The following is a 20,557-nucleotide window of genomic DNA, read 5'->3' as shown; positions in this document are numbered from 1 at the left end:
CACTGGCTTTGTTGAATGGTGCCAGCACAATACTCAGTCTTCCAAGTCAGAGAGTGAGTGTGCTGGGTCCCCCTCCTCTATATCCTATATCTAATGGGCACAGACCCCCACCTGCCCCAAGAGCTCAGACACTGTCTCTTCTCCGTGTCCTCTGTTTACCTTCCTGCTCACTGTTGGGGCCTGGGGCCTTGGGGCCCACCCTGTCTCCTTTCTCTGCTGTCCTGGCAGGACTTCTGCGTCCACTTAACTGCCTGCCGTTAAGATGCGCTGCACTTAACTGCCCTCAGGCAGCTAGCTCCCTGCGGTGGACATGACCAGGGAGAGGAGGGCAGCCCGTGCCCAGGCCCTTTGGGTCAGACCCTGGACTCTGCTCCCCGAAGGCTCAGGCCCGTGGCATAGCCACCTCCATGCCCTGCTTTTCTCTGCTCCCCTTTCAGAGTCCAGCCCTCAGGTGACTCCGTGCCAGACGCTCAGGTGCCCGGTCCCAGGCCGGCCTTGCCGCCGCACGGGGCACGCGGGGCGGGTTGAGGTCCGCCGGCCAGCAGGGGGCGCGGGAGCGCAGCCCCGCGGGGGCGTCCGTGGGGCAAGAAGTCCCTCCCCGGAAGAGGCCTGGCGTCGACGGCGGAAGTGGAAGCAGTGCCGTCCACCCGGCTGGGCAGGCCCAGTCACAGAGCGCCCGCGCTCCGCGCTGTCAACGTGGATACCTTACTCCGCCTCTGCCGCGCGCTGCCCGCCACCACGGCCGTCGCCGCGTCCTCCGGGTGCGCGGGGGCAGATGGCCGCGTCCAGCTGTTGCAGGCGGTGGACACGGAGCACACCGTGGACTCGGTGGAGTGGTGCCCGCTGCCGGGCTGCAGGCACTTGCTGGCGTGCGGCACCTACCAGCTGTGGAAGCCGGGGGACCGGCCCGCCGACCGGGAGAGCCAGGTGCGCTGGCCTTGGGCCTCGGGCGGTCTGCGACCCCAGGTGGCCGTTCCCAAGCGGCTAGAATCCCAGACTTGAGCTCCTCTCGAGAAGGGCGAGGAGAGGCTCCTAAGAGGCAGAGCCGACCGCTAGCGTCAAGACCTCTCTGGTCTGCAGCGGTGAGGCTGGAATGGAGACATCGCGTGTGGAGCCACATGGGGTGGACGCGACCTTGGCCTGTGGCCGGAATGTAGGGTAGGAACGGCGTCCTGAAAGCGGAAAGTCGTCTGTTTGCCGGCGTGGCCCGGGTTATGGGTGAAGTCTAGAGCAAAGAGAAAAAGGGATGTCATAGGAGCTCTACCTAATGCCTTGAAAGCATCCACTTATGTGGATCCAAACCTAAGCACTTTTAAGAGTGAAAGCTGGCACTGGGACCATCCTAGGCAGGCAAACTGTCCCATGGGAATCCTAACCACAGCTCCTTTCTGTTGGCCCGTTTAGAAGAAGCATTCTATCCTAATCCACCTACTCATTAATCACATACAAGAGAAAAGACATTTCTCCAGCTCAGAAAATGAGAGTTCCCGAGTCTTGGCACACCTCTTCTTTCCCTGTCCCTTTTCCCATCCTTTGGGTTCTTCAGTGTCTGTTAAGGTATTCAGAGAACACATCTGCTTTTTTTCTGTAGAGTGAACTGGATGTTGACGAGCCTCCAATTCGTTTGGGTCGTCTCTACCTGTATAGTTGCAATGAGGACAGCTCTCCTTGCCCCCTGGTTGAAGTCCAAAGAAGAGATACTTCTGCGATCCTGGACATGAAATGGTACATGTTTGGTAACATTCCCCCTTGGTTGGAATTTGTCATGAAAACCTGATTGTTTAGCCAGAGGAGCCTGATGCCTGGCAGCATTCAACAAGACAAGGAGGCATCTGAATGAAGTTGGGGTTCATTTCTTTCCTGTCCTGTCTTTCCCGCCTGTGAAGGCAGCTGTAAACTTGGGGCTCATTTCCTTTTTCAGTTTCCAAGCCATACAGGTACCGTCGGTCTGCCTGGGAAGCAGTGCTGGTTTTCTGCTTCATAAACTGGAGGGTCTTGTAGGAACAGAACTGTAGGCTCCAAACTGGTTTTGGAGCTGAAATCTATAACAGTGAGTCACGGGGGTGCCTGTTGTTCTTCTGTACTCTGGGCACATCCTGTGTTCTGACTGGCACGTGCATTCTCTCCTAGGTGTCACGTTCCAGTAGCCGGTCATCCCCTCTTGGGCGTGGCAGATGCTTCTGGGTCCATAGAGCTCCTCCGCTTGGTGCCATCTGAGGTCAGTGACTGGGCCAGGCTTAGTGAGGGGTGCAAAGAACATGGAGGAAGGCTGTGCTGAGACGAACATTTTTCTAGGATGGTCTGTTCAGTGGTGAACTTTATCATGAAACGTTCTAAGGTAGCACACAGTCTTTTTTAAGTTTATGGGTTCTACATCTAACTGCAAGAGGAAGACACGTTATGTGTCACTAGCAGAGGAGCTGAAGCGACAGGCAGGTCCTTTAACCTGACGGGACCTGAACACCATGTGAGGAAAGCCTGGGCCAGCATTCCTGGGCTGACGGTGCTGGGGCTGGGAAGAGCAGTGTTTTCTGGGTTGAAGTGTTTATCACTGATAATTAGGACAGCATAGGATTCCTCTGGGCTTCCCCAAACACGACTCAGTGGGTAAGGAATCCGCCTGCAATTCAGGAGACGTGGGTTCGATCCTTGGGTCAGGAAGATCCCCTGGAGGAGGGCATGGCAACCCACTTCAATTTTCTTGCCTGGACAATCCCATGGACAGGAACCTGGCAGACTGTACTCCATGGAGTCACGGAGAGTTGGACACGGCTGAGCGACTTAGTGGTGATTCTTCTGTGACGTACCCCAGGCCTCTGACAGCAATCCCATGGCACACATTTGTAAAGTGCCCACATGCTGGGGGACGGGAACAGGTGGAAGAAGTAGCCCTGACCACATCCTGACTCAGCGGGCGAGGGGAGTGGAGGGGGAGGCGCTGATGCAGGTGCTGCTAGTGGGCTTTGGAGCAGGTCCAGCTGGCCTCGGGTCCACGGCGCTGAGTGCTGGTGAGGACGGCCTTGCTTCCGACCTGCCGAGAGCAGCAGCCCTGTCTCAGGAGAGATGGCAGGAATACCTGAGGAGGACTGGGCTCAGAACCAGAGTTGGAGGCAGGAGTAGGAAAACCCAGGAGAGATCACAGCTGCTGGGACCCTGCAGATAGAGTCAAGCCCAGAGAAACGGCGTTTCCATGGCTGGCTGTGTCCTGTGGAAGCGAGTCAGAGGAAAGTTCCCTTTGTCTTGTCCCTGGAGGCCCTAGGCGATGGGAACACACAGCAGCAGTGCTTCCAAGAGGCTGCATAGGCGCTGCGCTAGTCTCCAGGAGGGCTTGGGCAGCAGAGAGACCCGCTTCCCCTGAGGTCTCGTGTGTGGGCAGGTCAGGAGCTGGTTTTGCAGTGTCCTCGGGCTGTGCTCTGCAGGGGCGCCTGAGGACGCATGTCTGCTGCAATAGACAGTGGTCTCCTTGGGGGGCTGGGGCCGCTCGTTCCCCTGTGACGGCTTCCTTCTCTCTAGCAGGACACTTGGACACTACAGCCCTGCTCCCGCTTGGCCCTGGAAAAGCAGTGTCTGGCCTTGTCCTTGGACTGGTCCACTGGGAAAGCCGGAAGGTGAGGGCCAGTGGTGGTGGGCCTAGGTCTTGGCTATTTCGTGTGAGAGAGAGAAGGAAAGCCACCTTGCTGGCCGTGACTATGACTCTCATGCCTGGGAGTGTCACTGCCAGTCTTTATCGTGAAAGAAATAGGGGACGTATTTTCACCGGGGGAAGGCGACCCTAGTTGACAAGCTCATGGCAGCTTCAGTTTCTGCCCAGGCAAACCTCTTAGGAGGCTTGTTCACATACCAGCGCCTGGAGAGCCTCTCTCTGCTGTGTCTTGGGGGCATAAAGTGTCCCTGCTTGGGAACCACAAGAGGTGAGAAGTTTGGGGCAGTGAATCAATTTCAGCCAGATTCTCCGTTGGTTCCCTGTGTCCAGGGCCAGTGACCAGCCCTTGAAAATCATTAGCAGCGACTCCAAAGGGCAGCTCCACCTCCTGAAGATCAGCGAGGCGGGGCCCGGACTGCAGGCTGTGGTCACGTGGCAGGCTCATCGGTTTGAGGCCTGGGTTGCTGCTTTCAATTACTGGCAGACGGAAGTCGTGTACTCAGGTTGGTATCCTCCGCTGAGCGCCCCCTTGAAGACTTGCTGAGGATCAGGGGCGGGAGGAAGCAGAGGAGACACAGGCCAAGGGGGTGATTCCTCCGGCCGTTTGTGGAGAGCGGTGGCGTGTGTGGACAGGGTGGTGACTTGGGCACCGGGAGCCCCTTCCACCCTGGTGGCCGCGGAGGGCACGGGGCTCTGAGGGAAGACGGTGGAGGGCTGCGGAATCCACAGAGGCTGAGAGCAGCCGAGGCCTCCTCTCCTGTCTGGGTGGTGGTGGCATGCCGCGCTCACCACGAGCGGGGCGGCCCCGGAGCCTCGTGCAGAGGGACAGCGTGCTGCCCAGCCCAGGGGGCAGGTCCACGGGCCTGCCTGGTCGTCCCCTCGCATCCCTCTCGGGCATCGAGGCTGTGCGGTCCGGGCCCCGGTTCTCCGTGCGGCCAGGCGCCCTCTGCTCTACAGGCTTGTTCCCGCACCAGCGCGCCCTCTGCCCTGCGGGCCGGTCCCACACCAGCGCGCCCGCGATCATGCTCACGGTCCCGCCGGCGGCCTCTTCTGGCTCTCCCGACTCGGTTATCATGTCTCCTCCACAGACACTGTGCTTCGCTGGTGGGACCAGACCTTTCTTCTGAGATCTGGCTAACACAGCTGTCTTGCCAGCTCCCCGCGCTCACGCTGGGGTGCTTGCCAGCACTTCCCTCCGCGGGGCTCCGGCCGTGCCTTGCTCCCGTGTGGCCCTGCCGCGTTGGCCCCGGGACACGGTCTGGGCACCCAAATCAGATGTCTCCATCCACTTGCCCCTCCTGAGAGCCTGTCTCTTGGTTTTGTCTTCTGAGCGTTTCTCAGAATTGGCTGTATCTTTCTTCCTCTCTTTCCACTTGTCAGGACCACGGCCCCATCCTGCGGTCATGGCAGAGCCCTGGGCAGTTGCCTGCGTTCTAGCCCAGCCTCCCGTTCAAGGGTCGAGCAGCTGTTTGCGCGCGGGCTTCTCCCTCGCTCGGTCCCCAGCCGTCTGCAGCTCCCACCCAGGGTACCCAGCGGGGCCTGGGGGCTTACGTGACTGGGTTTGTGCCTACCTGGCTGGCCCTATTTTGAGTGCTTCTTCCTTGCTCTTGCTCTCAGTCTTCTTTTCCTCAACTATTCTGTGTTTTCTTTAATCCTAGTTTAATTTTTCAAAGGTTAATTCTACTTTTCTGGCAGGGCCCAGCCTAAAATCTTGTCTTTAAAAACACTGTACAGGTTCAGTCCCTCGCCATTGGTCTCATGGCACCCTGTCCTCATCGTATTAATTGTTTGTCACATCACAAGGCACATGAGATCTTAATTCCCTGACCAGGGATTGGACCTGCATCCCCTGCATTGCAAGTCGGATTCTTAACCACTGGACGGTCAGGGATGTCCTCAGACCACTTAAGATTTTGTGTTTAATGCTTATTTTCCCCGAAAGGGGATCTTTTCTGGAGTTTTTGCTGTTGCACCCTTGAACAGACACAGAACAATAAAGACTTGATTTTTTGAGCTCTCGTTCATGAATTAATTCTTCTGCTTTGAGGCTTAGCTAATTCAAGCCACAGTGGAGTGAGAGAATGTTTTAACAATTCAGGATCAATTCATTCATCCAGCTAGCGTCTGTTGAGCACCTACCACATGCCGAGCACTGTCCCAGGGGCTTGGGAGATGTCTGTTAGGAAGACAAAGTCCCTGCTTTCACTGAGCTTCCAGCGCTTGGTGGAGACAGACAAGGAAGGCCACGTATAGTACACTTGGTGGTGAACGCACTTTGGGAAGAGGAAGGTCGGACAGGCAAGGGCACTGGGTGCCATGGGCAGCACAGACTGTCCTGGTGTGGAGCCTTGTGTGTCTTGAGCAGTGAGTGTGCAACAGGAGGCGTAGGGTCACAGAGACAGGGTGCTGGGCTGAGGCCCCCGGGAACATGCCAGCATTTGCTCAGAGTGGAATGGAGCCATTGCGGGGTGTTGGACAGAGGAATGTTTTTTGATTTACATTTTAAAATTTAAGAGGATCCTTATCATTCTAATGAAAGAAAATGAAGAGGAACTAAAGAGGCTGTTGGTGAAGGTGAAAGATAAGAGTGAAAAAACTGGCTTAAAACTCAGCATTCAAAAAGCAAAGATCTTGGCATCTGGGCCCATCACTTCCTGGCAAATAGATGGGGGCGAAAAGTGGAAGCAGTGGCAGACTTTATTTTCTTGGGCTTCAAAATCACTGAGGACGGTGGCTGCAGCTGTGAAATTAAGACACCTGCTCCTTGGAAGGAAAGCTAGGGCAAACCTAGACAGCGTATTGAAAAGCAGAGATGTCACTTTGCCAACAAAGGTCCGTATAGTCAAAGCTATGGTTTTTCCAGTAGTCATATATGGATGTGAGAGTTGGACCATGAAGAAGGCTGAGCACCAAAAATTTGGTGCTTTTGAACTGTGGTGTTGGAGAAGACTCTTGAGAGTCCCTTGGACTGCAAGGAGATCCAACCAGTCCATCCTAAAGGAAATCAGTCCTGAATATTCATTGGAAGGACTGATGTTGAAGTTGAAACTCCAGTACTTTGGCCACCTGATGCAAAAAACTTACTGGAAAAGACCCTGATGCTGGGAGAGACTGAAAGCAGAAGGAGGAGGGGGCGGCAGATGAGATGGTTACACAGCATCACGGACTCTGGGTGTAAATGTGAGCAAACTCCAGGGGATAGTGGAGGACAGAGGAGCCTGGCATGCTGCAGTCCATGGGGTCACAGAGAGCCGGACACGACTTAGTGACTGAACAACAACCTTAGCTGTTGTGTTGAGTGTAGACTGCAGGGGGGTGAGGGTGTGGGCTAGAGACCTGCTGTACACAGGGGAGGAATGAGGTGGGGGCGGTGGAGAGGAGGAAGGGTGGGAAAGTGCTGCACGAAGGAAGATCAGTAGGAGCTCCTGGTGGAGCCCGTGGAGTGTGAGAGAAGGGAGCCCGGTGTGCAAAGAAACCACAGCAGTTCTCTTTACGGATTTGCCACGGGATGGCAGCTTGAGGCTCACCCGCAGCTCAGTGCTGGGATGGTGGCTTCTGCTGGTCCAAGGACACAGGTCACGCTCACCCCGTCCTCGTCTGTGGTGCGCCCGGGATGTGCTGGTGGGTGGGCGGGGGGCGCGTTTGGTGCGGTCAGCCGTGTGATTGGCTTGCTCCTGTCTGTCCCCCCTGCCCGTCTTCCTTCAGGATGCCACGCCCGTCTCTTGGCATCGCTTTTCTTCAGAGACTGGCTGTGCATCTGGGCACCAGCTCCCTCTTGTTCCTGTCCCTTCGGTTTCCCCAAAAGAAGCCCTTCACTGCGAGGCTACAAGGGACCTTTCTCTTTAAAACACACGGAAATGTGTCGCCAGTTGCAGGTGTCTGCGGAGCCTCCTGCAGACACGTCTGTTCTAAAGCGCTTGGATGCAGCCACGCTGGCTCCGGGTGGCAGGAGTCGGAAGGGTTGAGTCCGTGTGGCTGGTCGCTCTGGACCTGGGACTCTCTCTGCCCTTCTCTTGCAGGTGTGGCCCCCGTTTCTCCCTTCTTCTCTGCAGCGTGTGAAGACACGATGGCACACAGGTGGCTGCCTCTGGGGCTTGCCTGCCTGTGGCAGCCTGCCCGTGTGGGAATGTCCTCACGGGCGTGACTGCACCCGAGAAATGGCCGCTGCGCATCCGCAGCGTGCCTCCTGACCAGGGGGGACGGGCTCTGTTTCCCTGCAGGTGGGGACGATGGCCTCCTGAAGGGCTGGGACACCAGGACGCCCGGCACAGCCGCCTTCAGCAGCCGCAGGTGAGTCCTCATGGGGTCAGCCCTCCCTCGCCGCCCCGCCCCCAGCTTCTGTTGGGGAGCTGCGGGGCGCCTGCTCAGCCCCCCGCCCCCGCAGACACTCCATGGGCGTGTGCAGCATCCAGAGCAGCCCCCACCGTGAGAACGTGTTGGCCACGGGAAGGTGAGTCCCGGCTGTGGCGCCGCTTCCGCCTGCGGCCGCTGTGACATCAGACCAGGCTGCTCTTTGAACCAGAGTGTGGGTGTCGGGGGCTCAGGGAGGGATTGCGTCCTGGAGGGGCGGGTCCAGGTCTCCTGGGAGGTACCCTGCCCCCGGAGCCCCGCTTTCCCGCACACTGCTTGAGATTCGTGGGTTGCAGCTACGACGAGCATGTTCTCCTCTGGGACACGCGGAGTCTGTGGCGGCCACTGGCTGACGTGCCCATGCAGGGCGGGGTGTGGAGGCTCAAGTGGCACCCGTTCCACCGCGACCTGCTCCTAGCGGCCTGCATGCACGGCGGCTTTACGATCATCAACTACCAGACGGCAGCAGGTGAGCGGTTTCCCCACCCCTGCCCATCAGGCTCCTCCTCTGTCCCGACACGTCCCGGGTTACCCGGCCTTGCCATCAGGGTGACTCCAGAGCCTCAGCTTCAGCCGCTGCTCTGTAACCGCGGTCCTCACCTGCCCGTCTCCGTTATCTGTGTGCCTCTGCACCCAGCGACCCCCAGCCCCACAGGGGCCTGCGGGGTGGTCACCACTGCGGACAGTTCTGGCTCAGCGGCCTGCGTTCCAGACATGCTTCAGCTGCTGCCCCGGTTCTTCCTCCTGCTCTGGGCAGAACCCAGCAGGGCCCCAACTGTCAGGAGGACCTGGCCTTCCTCTCACCAGGGGTCCCTCACATTTTCTTTTCTTGAACCCCCACCCTGCTCCTGCTCCTCAATCCCGGCCGACACTGGGGTCCTGTCCCCTCCTTGGTAGGAGCAGGCGGCCGCCGCACCCCCACGGGTTCCCCACCGTCTCCGGCCCGTGGTGGCTGCCTGTAGGCTTGCTCGTCTGAGCCCTCGGCTCTGCTCCTGCCGGGTCGCTGCCCTCTGGCCTGTGGACGCCCTGGCGGTCCTCTGCCCTCTCTTCTCTCGTAGTGTAGGCTTTACAGTGACAGGTTGCCTTCTGAACACTGCTTGCCCTGTGTCCCATGAGTTTGGTATGTTGTATTTTTATTTTCATTCATCTCAAGAAGTATTTTCCAATTTCTTTGTCATTTCTTCTTTGACTCATTGGTTATCTTGCAGTGTGCTGTTTAATTTCCACATTTTTGAGAACATCCTGAATTTCTGTTACTGATTCGAGTTTTAGGGTTAGGTTACTGGGACTCATTGTGGCCTGGTTGTGGTCCGCCCAGGGAGGCCTGCGTGCTCTGTTCCCGTCAGGGGAGGGCTCACCGTCTGTTCTTGATGATTTATCTGGTCGTTCATTTCTGAAAGTGGGGAGTCAGTGTCTCGAGTGCTGTTCTTGTTTTAATTGGACTATAGTTGCTTCAACTATTGTTGCTGATTTGTGTCTGTTTCCTCCCTCACTTCTGTCAGGTTTTGTCTCAGAGACCTGGGGGCTGGTCAGGTGTGTATATGCATGCTCGTGGTCGTGTGTCTTCCTGATGTGTTGACCCTTCTCATTACAGGATGTCCCTGTTTATCTCTAGTCACGTTTGTTTTAAAGCCTCCGTCGTCTGACCCTAGGAGAGGCACGCACGCTCCCTCACGGGTGCTGTCTGCTGCCCGTCTGCCCGTGGCTGTGTCTGCAGCGTATGTCCTGTAGGTTGTGCGCTGGTGTCGGGCCTCCCGGAGGTGACGCTCTGCCCTCTGGTGAGGGGGCCAGCAGCCGCGAGATGCCACTTTGTCCCTTTGTCGCTGATGTTGGTTTTGGTCATGTGGTTAAGGTGACAACTCCCTTTCTGGTTGCTCTGGGCTCATTTTGGGCTCTCCCTCCCACACCCTGGACAAGCTGTTTTTCCGGGAAGTCCTGGCTCCTCTTAGTGGTGAGTGTATGTACATGTATGTGTATGCGTGTCTGCATATCTGCACGTACGTGTGTGTACATGCTTGTACATACATGTATGCTCATGCTTGTGTATCTGTGTATGTGGATTTATGTGTGTACACACGTGTGTGTGGCAGAACATGAGTTCATGCTGACACCGCTAACTCATTCCAGCACCACAGGTTTCTCTCTGCTGCTCCCGTTCTGTGTCTCCCTGGCTCCCAGCAAGCCTTGACTCACGTGCCCGAGCCTGTGGAGTGCTGCTGGTGCCACACCCCAGGCAAACAGTTCAGTGGGCCCAGACGCTCTTGCCGCTCTGTCTGTCCCGTTAGTTTGATTTGGTCAGTGCGCCGCGGTCAGAGTTTACTTGGATTGGAGTTGTTTTTCCCTTCTGTCTGGCAATTATATTTGAAATACAGTTAGGTTTGTTTTTTTTTTAAAGGATGTTTTTATTCATCCTCACCGATTTCCTTTTTCTTTTGAATGTATAAAATCATTAACAATGTTCTAGAAATGAAAATTACATTAGGAACTTCCCTGGCGGTCCGGTGCTTAAGACTCCGTGCTTCCACTGCAGGAGGCGTAGGTTCAGTCCCTGATGGGGGAGCAAAGGTCCTGTGTGCCACGGTGCAGCCAAAAAAAGAAAAAGAAGATGTGTTAAAAGGCATGCTCAGACTCCGGGAGGTAGTGAAGGGCAGGAAAGCCTGGGGTGCCGCAGTCCGCGGGGTTGCAGAGTCAGACACCACTGAGCAACTGAACAACAGAGATATCCGTCCTTCTCTTGCATTGCTCCCACTTACCTCTTGTAGGTAACCTATTCATTAGGTTTTTGTTACAATTCTGTGTCTTTTTGCAAAAAGTAGCCTGTATGTTTATATATCCATACTTCTCCTTTGGTACACAAAAGATATTCTGTATAAATTCATGTTTTGTTTACTTCATTTTTAAAGCACATCATGGAAATCACTCCTTATTGGTTCATAGAGTTTTGTTTTTTTTTTTAAGTTGTATAGCACTCCATTGAGTGGGTATACTGTAGTTTTTTCTTCCAATTTTCTATATGAGTATTTGGGTTATTTCTAATATCTTATAATCACAAATAATGCTTCATATATGTTGTTTTGCATATGTGTTTCTGCTTGTTGGAGGTGTATCTTCAGGGTTACTGCCTACATGTGGGATTGCAGGGTCCACAGACTGTTATCTGTCAGATTTCATCATCTCACCAGCCATGGATGAGAACCCTGCTTTCCCACAGCCTTGCCAGCAGAATGTGTCACCAGCTTTGGAATTTTGAGTCTGATGGGTGTGAAAATGATATCTCACAGTAGTTGGAATTTGCATGTCCCTAAGTAGGAGTGAAACTGAATATATTTTCACTTGCGGAAGGGCTGGTTTTATATTCCTGTTTTTCTGAATTGTCTTTTGCTTGTTTTTCTCTCTGAATCCTGGTCTTTTTCTCCCTTGGTTTAAAGAGTTCCTGTGTACTAGCCCATTGTATTAGTGGCATTAGCCCTTAATTTTTGGTTTATGTTGGAAATAATTTTTCTGTTTTCTTACCCTGATTTTGCCTATAGTGTTTTTCCTCCCATACAAAAGTTGGGTTGTTTTTTTTTTAAGTGTAATCAAATTTATAGGTTTTTTTCATTGAATCTAGATTTTTGAATCTTAGTTAAACACAGCTAGATGAATTCTAAAGGAATTCATCAGTGTTTTCTCATACTTGTTGGAAATCATCTTTTCACGATCAGAATTTTGATCCGAGTCCTCCTGTGTGGTATGTGGAACTGTCCCGACACTGTTCCTGGAAGCCCATCCTCCCCCACCCCTACCCCCGGGGACTCAAGACACCAGCTCTTGTGCCCAGGCACTTCTGGCACTTGTGTGGACCCTGCATTTCTTGTCTTCTCTTCTGCCCCCTCTGGCTGTCTTGATGTGTTCACACCTGCTCTTTAACCATGGAAACATTTAGTGTGTTTGTTAGAGTGGGCTTACTGCCTTCTCTAGGTCTTTTTCAAGGACTTCCTGACTATTCTTATGTTTGAACTTGAGTGTCAACTTAGCTTGTCCCAGAAAAAAATGCATATTAGTTTTTTATAGGGATTGCGTTAGATACAAATTAACTTTCCAACTGACTTATTTATCATCTGGGATCTTATTCAAGAAAAGGGATACCTTTCCATTTGTTCAGATCTGTTCCTGTATCTTTTTGTAGTTGTTCATTTACTAAGTCGTGTCTGATTCTCTGTGGTCCCATGGACTGCAGCACACCAGGCTCCTCTGCCCTTCACTCTCTCCCGGAGTTTGCTCAAACTCGTGTCCACTGAGTCGGTGATGCCATCCAACCATCTCATCCTCTGTCGCCCCCTTCCCCTCCTGCCCTCAATCTTTCCCAGCATCAGGGTCTTTTCCAGTGAGTCAGCTCTTGGCATCAGGTGGGCAAAGTATGGGAGCTTCAGCTTCAGCAGCAGTCCTTCCAATGAACATTTAGGGTTGATTTCCTTTAGGATTGACTGGTTTGATCTCCTTTCAGTCCAGGGGACTCTCAAAAGTCTCTTCAGCACCATAATTCAAAAGCATCAATTTTTTGATGCTCAGCCTTCTTCACGATCCAGCTTTCCATACATGACTACTGGAAAAACCATAGCTTTGACTATGTGGACCTTGGTTGGCAAAGTGATATTTCTTCCTTTTAATACACTGTCTAGGTTGGTCATAGCTTTTCTTCCAAGGAGCAAGTGTCTTTTAATTTCATGGCTACAGTCACCATCAGCAGTGATTTTGGAGCCCAAGAAAATAAAATTTCTCACTGTTTCCATTGTTTGCCCATCTATTTGCCATGAAGTGATGGCACCAGATGTCATGATCTTAGTTTTTTGAATGTTGAGTTTTAAACCAGCTTTTTCACTCAACTCTTTCACCTTCATCTAGAGGCTCTTTAGTTCCTCTTCACTTTCTGCCTTTATGGTGGTGTCATGTGCATACCTGGGATTGTTGATATATCTCTCAGCAATCTTGATTCCAGCTTGTGATTCATGCAGTCCAGCATTTCGCATGATGTACTCTTCATGTAAGTTAAATAAGCAGGGTGACGATATATAGCCTTGATGTACTCCTTTCCCAATTTTGAACCAGTCCACAAGAACTAGCTTTTCTTCTGTGTGCATACATTGTACATTTCTTGTTAAGTATATTCCTCAGTAATCTAATGTTTTTGTTGCTCTTGTAGGTGGGCATTCTCTTCATTGTATCTTCTAACTAAATTGTCTATTTGAAAGTTGTTGGGTTTTTTGTTGGTAGTTTCATATTTTGCCAGTTATAAACTTGTGTTTCCATTAGTTTTGTTATTGATTCCTTGGGTTTTGCAAGTAAATATTGTGTCATCTGCAAAAGATGAGTTTTATTCTTTATTTTCCAAATTGAATGCCTTTAGTTATTTTCTCATTTAACTTCATTTACTGGTGTCTCCAGTACAATTTTAAAAAAGAGTGGAGGACATCTTGCCTTATTCCTGACCTTGAAGAGGGGCCCTGCTAGTTCCCATGTAGTTTGATGATATGTAAGGACTAAAGTGTGTCCTTGAAAGAGAAGTAAGTGTTAGTCATTCAGTCGTGTCTGAGTCTTTGCAGCCCCATGGGCTGTAGTCTGCCAGGCTCCTCTGTCCATGGGATTCTTCAGGCAAGAATACTGGAGTGGATAACCATTTCCGTCTCCAGGGGATCTTCCCAACACAGGGATTGAACATGAATCTCCTGTATCACAGACCTCCCTGGTGGCTCAGACGGTAAAGCATCTCCTAGACGGAGGAACCTGGTAGGCCATAATCAATTCGCAGGGTCGTAAAGAGTCGGACGCGACTGAGCGACTTCACTTTCACTCCTGTATCACAGGTGGGCTCCTTACGTCTGAGCTCCCTGTCCTTAGTATTCATCAACTTCTGTTGTCTTGAGTATTCTTTAAAATCAGGAATTGTTGACTTTTTTTGTCAAATGCTTTTATACTATCTGTTGAACTGTATTATTTTTCTCCTTGGATATATTTATATAGTAAATTTTATTTATGGATTTCCTAATGTGGAATATATATTCCTGGAATAAATCACACTTGGTTACGGTTTCATTTTGTTTTAGTTGTCAAAGTAGGTTTTTTTCTTTTTAAATTTAAAAACTTTTCTTTTATTGAGGTATAGATAACTTACAGTATTATGTTGCGGATGTATAACATGGTGACCCACAATTTTTAAGGGTTACGCTCTGTTCACAGTTACTGTAAAATTTTGGCTCCATTCCCTGTGCTGCACAGTTCAGTTCAGTCGCTCAGTCGTGTCCAGCTCTTTGCGACCCCATGGACTGCAGCACGCCAGGCCTCCCTGTCCATCACCAACTCCCGGAGCTTTACTCAAACTCATGTCCATTGAGTTGGTGACACCATCCAACCATCTCATCCCGTCTCATCCCCTTCTCCTGCCTTCAGTCTTGCCCAGCATCAGGGACTTTTCCAGTGAGTCAGTTCTTCCCATTAGGTGGCCAAAGTATTGGAGTTTCAGCTTCAGCATCAGTTCTTCCAGTGAATATTCAGGACTGATTACCTTTAGGATTGACTGGTTGGATCTCCTTGCAGTCCAAGGGACTCTCAAGAGTCTTTTCCAACACCACAGTTCAGAAGCATCAATTCTTTGGCGCTCAGCTTTCTTTATGGTCCAGCTCTCACATCCACACATGACCACTGGGAAAACCATGGCTTTGACTAGACGGACCTTTGTCAGCAAAGTAATGTCTCTGGTTTTTAATATGCTGTCTAGGTTTGTCATAGCTTTTCTTCCAAGGAGCAAGTGTCTTGTAATTTCATGGCTGCATTTGCCAACTGCAGTGATTTTGGAGCCCAAGAAAATAAAGTCTGTCACTGTTTCCATTGTTTCCCCGTCTATTTGCCATGAAGTGATGGGACCAGATGCTATGATCTTAGCTTTTTGAGTGTTGAGGTTTAAATCAGCTTTTTCATTCTCCTCTTTCACTTTCATCAAGAGGCTCTTTAGTTCCTCTTTGCTTTCTGCCGTAAGGGTAGTGTCATCTGCATATCTGAAGTTATTGATATGTCTCTTGGCAATCTTAATTCCAGCTTGTTCTTCATCCAGCCCAGTGTTTCACATGTATATATTGAGTATATATGTTTTGAGTATACCCTTTTCTGGGCTGGGTTTTGTTACACGCCCTGCAGGAACTTGCAGGGAGTGAACCTGCACCCCCGCAGTGGAAGCACAGAGCCCTAACTGCTGGACTGCCAGGGGAGGCTCTGTGCAGTGTATCCTCGTAGCGTATTTATGTTCTATATGAGAGTTTAGTTTGTAACTTGGCTTCCCAGATGGCATAGTGGTAAAGAATCTGCCTGCCAGTGTAGAAGACAAAAGAAGACATGGGTTCAATCCCTGGGTCGGGAAGATCTCCTGGAGCAGGAAATGGCAACCCACTCCGACATGCTTGCCTGTAAAATTTCCCTGCACAGAGGAGCCTAGTGGGCTACAGTCCATGGGGTCACAGAGAGTTGGACACAATGAGCGACTGAGCGCGCACAGACATTGTTTGTATCTTTTAATCCGTTATCTCTATGTTGCCCCTCCTGCCTTCCCTCTCCTCACTGGTAACCACCAGTGCTCTGTGCTGTGCTTAGCAGCTTAGTCGTGTCTGACTCTTTGTGACTGTGAATGATGCTGCTCTGAACATCAGATGGCTTCCCTGGTGGCTCAGATGGTAAGGAATCTGCCTGCAATGCGGGATATCCAGGTTCAGTCCCTGGGTTGGGAAGATTCCCCTGAAGAAAGGAATGGCAACCCACTCCAGTATTCTTGCCTGGAAAATTCTGTGGACAGAGGAGCCTGGCAGGCTACAGTCTGTGGGGTTGCAAAGAGTTGGACACAACTGAGCGAATCTCTGCCTTCTGTCTGTGTGAACATTGGAGGCCTTCCCAGGTGGCGCAGTAGTAAAGGATCTGCCTACCGATGCAGGAGACACAAGTGACGCGGGTTCCATACCTGGTCCGGGAAGATCCCCTGGAGGAGGAAATGGTCACCCACTCCAGTATGCTTGCCTGGAAAACTCCAGGACAGAGGAGCCTGGTGGGCTACAGCCCATGGGGTCTCAGAGTTGGGCATACACACATAGGAACATTGGGCTGCCTGTATCTTGAATCTCTCTCACTTTCTTTGGATATGTACCTAGGAATGGAATTGCTAGATCATATGGTTGGCAGGTCTGTGTGCAGTTTTTGAGGAGCCTCCACACCATTTTCAGTGTCTGTGCCAGTGCAGGAGGGTGGTCTCTTCTCCACAGTCTCCCTCACATTTGGTATTTGTGGTCTTTTGGCTGATGGCCATTTTGACAGGTGTCAAGTTACATCTCATTGTGATTTGCCGGGAGCCGGCACACGAGATCCCACCCATGACAAGGTCATGAGGGGAGAAAACCTGACGGGCAAGGCGGATCAGGTTTTCAGGGGTTTTGAAAAGGCCAGCTCACGAGATCCCACCCATGACAAGATCACGAGGAGACAGCCTGACAGGCAAGGTGGATCAGGTTTTCAGGGATTCCGAAAAGCTGCCGCTGGTGCTCACCTTAAAGATGATATCTGTCTTTCTGATGCTTGCTTCAACAGACTACTCCCTAATTTCTGTGACAGAGGCAGAAGGCTTTCCCCGATCTCTTTCCAAATAAGAATCAATTTAGAACTTTAACCAATAAGTTTCCCGGGTGGTGGTATTTTATGAGATTATCCAGGGTGAAAGGAGTGTTTTAATTTAAACTCCTTTGCTGGTATTTTAGTTTGTTTGGCAAATGTGTTTGTGCCCTTGGTACTAATATGCATGATTGCTTATAATACCCTAATCATAAAATAACATAAAGAACCTAATCATAAAAGAACATAAAGAATCATATAAAGGCCCTAATAGACATAGAGCCCTTTGGGGGGTGAGGAAGCCCTATTAGAAAACACAAGAAAAATTATTCTAAAAGTAGCTATTGGGTTAACATTTGCTTGCTGTCTGACGTAATGTTAAACTATCTTCCCCTTAAAAATGTACTAACTTAGGTTATAAAAGCCACGGTAAAAAATAAAGGATTGCCAGACTCTGCCAGACTCTGAGCACCCCCCGTCTGGTCACTCTCTCTCTCTCTCTCTTTCTCTTTCTTTCTCTCTCTCCCCCTCGCAGACTTGGCCCTATCAAGGCTGGTCTCAAGTGTCTTCTCTCTCTCTCTCACCGACGCCGTTCACCCTGAGGGTACCCCATGGATCCTGCCGAGGCTGGACCCTGGCAGTGATTTTTCTTTGCATTTCTCTGATGATTAACAGTGTTGAGCATCTTTGCAAGTGCCTTTTGACCATCTGTGTGTCTTCTTTGGAAGATATGTTATCTTTTTCAGTGTAGTATTGCATTCTGGTCCATACTTTATTTGGGGTTTTCAATAATGTTCAAAGATGACACAAATTTTCTTTTGTGCTATTTATCAGCATTATGTTTGGTTCATGTGAAAATCAAAACAAAAAATGTGAAAAAATTTTTTTCATGTTATCATCTCTTGAGTAATTTATATGTCATTTGGGTTGTCTTTATATTCAAGATGTGGTGAATATTCTCCTACAAGACTATCTGGGCCTGATTTATTTTTGAATGATGATTCTGTGTTAACTTTATATTTTTCTGTGAACGTTGCTTTGTTTGTGCTTTATGTCTCTACTGGGGTCAAAAGTTCCTAATAGTTATTCCCTCTTTATCCTGTTTTACTTTGTATAGTTATACAAATATACAAATGTTTATGTTTCTCTTTCCTTAATTAGATTAGTTAGTAGTGTGTATGCTTTATCTCTTTTAAGAAGTGGGGTTTGATTTTTCATTATCATCATGTCGTTGCTCTTCTCCTTCTCGTCAACTTCTTTTACCTTTGCCATTTCTCTCCTCCTGCCTCCTTAGTTCTTTCTGTAGCATTTTGAGTTGGGACTACAATTCACTTATGTTTATTACTTGCTGTGTAGTGAGTATTTTTATGTCTGAATTATTCTCTGATTTGAGCATAGTTTTAGGTTCTGATACGTGGTGCTTCCGCTTTCATTTTTATGAAGAAATTCTGTGATTCAAGTTTGTATTTCCCCTTTTATCCAAGTGTGGTTTAGTAGAAGGTTTTAAAATTCCTAGGTGGAAACACTTTTTTTGTATTTTGACCACATTATTGATTTTGCTTCATTGTGCTGTGATCAGTGTTGACTGTACTCTTTCTCCTTCATGGAACTTTTTGCCTGCCTGCTGCCCAGTGCGCTTGTTCAGCTCTTGCTGCAGTGCCCCAAGCATCAGGCGTGCTGCGTTGCTGTGAGGCGTTGCCGTGTGGCAGGAGGCTTGCTGTGTCCACCTGGACCACGAGTGGACGCTGCCTGTGGTTGCTGGATGTGAGAGTATCCCAGCGACCCTGCCTCCCAGGCCCCTAGATGGTCACACTGAGGGGCAGGGCAGTGTCCTTGGAGCTTCCTTCTGTGGTGGTGCCAGGTGCCTCTCTGCTCTCTGGGAGAGCTCAGCATCAGGCTTCTTTCCTGACTTGGGGAGGAGGATCTCTGGTGCGTTGGGTGTGTCCTTGGTCTGTTTCCTGAGGCCAGCGTTGGCCTCTCCTCTTCACTTCTCATTCTGGTCATGGTTCAGAGTCTGATCATGATTTTAAGCACTGTGGCATCGATACCTACACTGGGGACGTGGCTGTGGTGTCCAGGTGACTGAAGACTGAATGGCCGGCCACTGGGCCTTCAGCTGGTAAAAGTTTCTTAATCCCCAGTTTTCACATCCCCAGCTCACTGGCCAGAAGTTTTCTGCGGCTGCTTTTGCCAGCTTCGGCCTTGACCTGGACCCTTGAGCACCTCAGGTTTGGTGACACCGCGTCATTTTTATTTTTAAAATTTTTTATTTATTTATTTGTGGCTGTGCTAGGTCGTCATTACAGCGCAGGCTTTTCTCTAGTTGCAGAGAACAGGGGCTCCTCTCTAGTTGCTGTGTAGGGGCTTCTCGCTGTACTGGCTTCTCTTTTTGCAGCGCACCAGCTCTACGGCCTCAGTAGTTGCAACGCGCGGGCTTAGTTGCTCCACGGCATGTGGGGTCCCCCAGATCAGGGACTGAACCAGTTTCTTCCGCACTGGCAGACAGGTTCTTTACCACAGACCACCAAGAGGGCCTCTCATCATTTCTTCCGGTCACGTGTCACTTTTCACACTTTCTCGGCAGATGTCAGAACGATGTCTGCCATTTTCGTCTTGCCCTTCAGCTTCGGAGTTGCCATAGCAACTCACCACAAGGACAACTGCTCAGGCAGTGAATGACTCCTTTCCCAGTTCAAATCCAGACTCTCTAAGGGAGCTCTGTGTGCCGGGACGCTTCTGACATGTTGCCAGTTCCAGATGACAACTCAGCCATGTCCACGCCTGTGTGATTCCTCACACACACCAAGCTTTCCTTGTGGTGTGCTTCACGCGTGCTTGTTCCCTTCATTTCGGATACACCCCATTCCCTCTGTCTGGCTCCCCGAGTCCTCAGGCGCCCTAGATGGGAGCTCCGCGGTGCAGGATGCCTCCTCTCAGGCACACAGCGCCCTCACTGCAGGATGGTCTGCGCTCCTCTGCTCGTCTGCCTGTGTCTCAGCAGTCCTCTGCGTGACACGCGGTGGTTGCTCTTGGAAGTTTCTCCTTGAGGTGGGCGGGGTCTGTCGGGGATGGGCGGGGTCTGTCGGGGATGGGCGGGGTCTGTCGGGGATGGGCGATGCGACTAACTCTGGCTAAGTTTCCTGTGTCCTCCCGTCTCGCTCCAGGGCAAGCACAGGAAGCAGTCTCTCTGTCCTGCCCCTTGCCCAACTCGCTGGTGTATGGAATCGACTGGTCCTGGCTCTACTTCTGCCGTCTGCCACAGACCCAGCCGTCCTTCCCTGGCAGTGACCCAGAAGCCAGAACAGCAGACCAGGACCCTGCCCTGAAGGTTGCAGATCCGTCACCAGCACCCTCTTCAGAGTGTTTAGCTGACAGTGATGGAGTGGGTGGCACCACACACCAGGACGGAAGCAAGCTAGAGGCTCCTCTGCAGCCATCTGCAGAGGACAAGAAGGATGTCCGGCTGCCTACTTCAGGGATCAAGATCTGTGACTGCGACCAGGATCTGGAGGCAGCAGACTTTGACATCAGCCTTCTGGCCACTTGCTCCTTTTATAATCATGTTCTTCACCTCTGGAAGTGGGAGAACATCTGAGCTGGGGAAGACCTTGTTTGGTTTGACATGGTAAAGACAATTTCCACAAATAAAACCTAGAGTACATCTTTATCTTTTTTTTTTTTTCATCTTTATCTTTTTTGAGAATGAAGTGTCCCCAGACTATCTCACTGATATTTTGGTTACATGAAGTTTTCTGTGTGGGGCTCAGTGCATCTGTGGAATTTTCTCAGTAGATAGAAAAGCTGTTGGCCTCTCAGATAAACCTTATCTGCTGGGCCCTTCAAAATGGTGGCTCTGTGGCAGCAGGGGGCGGGGTGGAGGAGGGGCTTGGTTCCCAGCTCTCAAACTTGTCCTGTGCTTTGACTTTCAGCTCTTCATACTTA

The 20,557-nt window shown here is 51.0% G+C and overlaps 1 protein-coding gene across 1 annotated transcript; it reads left to right on the top strand.

Annotated features, from left to right (window-relative positions):
- Positions 1-528: 528 nt before the first annotated feature.
- DPH7 (diphthamide biosynthesis 7) lies at positions 529-20,282 on the top strand (the record flags this gene model as incomplete). The annotated part of the gene is made up of 9 exons (XM_043470305.1): positions 529-927; positions 1,592-1,725; positions 2,131-2,218; positions 3,517-3,608; positions 3,974-4,146; positions 7,864-7,933; positions 8,028-8,093; positions 8,290-8,462; positions 19,780-20,282. Coding segments are annotated over 9 exons (1,626 nt in total), but the record flags the coding sequence as incomplete, so codon positions are not given.
- Positions 20,283-20,557: the final 275 nt, after the last annotated feature.

Source organism: Cervus canadensis, chromosome 5 (assembly GCF_019320065.1).
Source record: "Cervus canadensis isolate Bull #8, Minnesota chromosome 5, ASM1932006v1, whole genome shotgun sequence".
Classification (NCBI taxonomy): domain Eukaryota; kingdom Metazoa; phylum Chordata; class Mammalia; order Artiodactyla; family Cervidae; genus Cervus; species Cervus canadensis.
The sequence above is the reverse complement of the archived record's forward strand: the minus strand, read 5'-3'. Positions and strand labels throughout refer to the sequence as shown.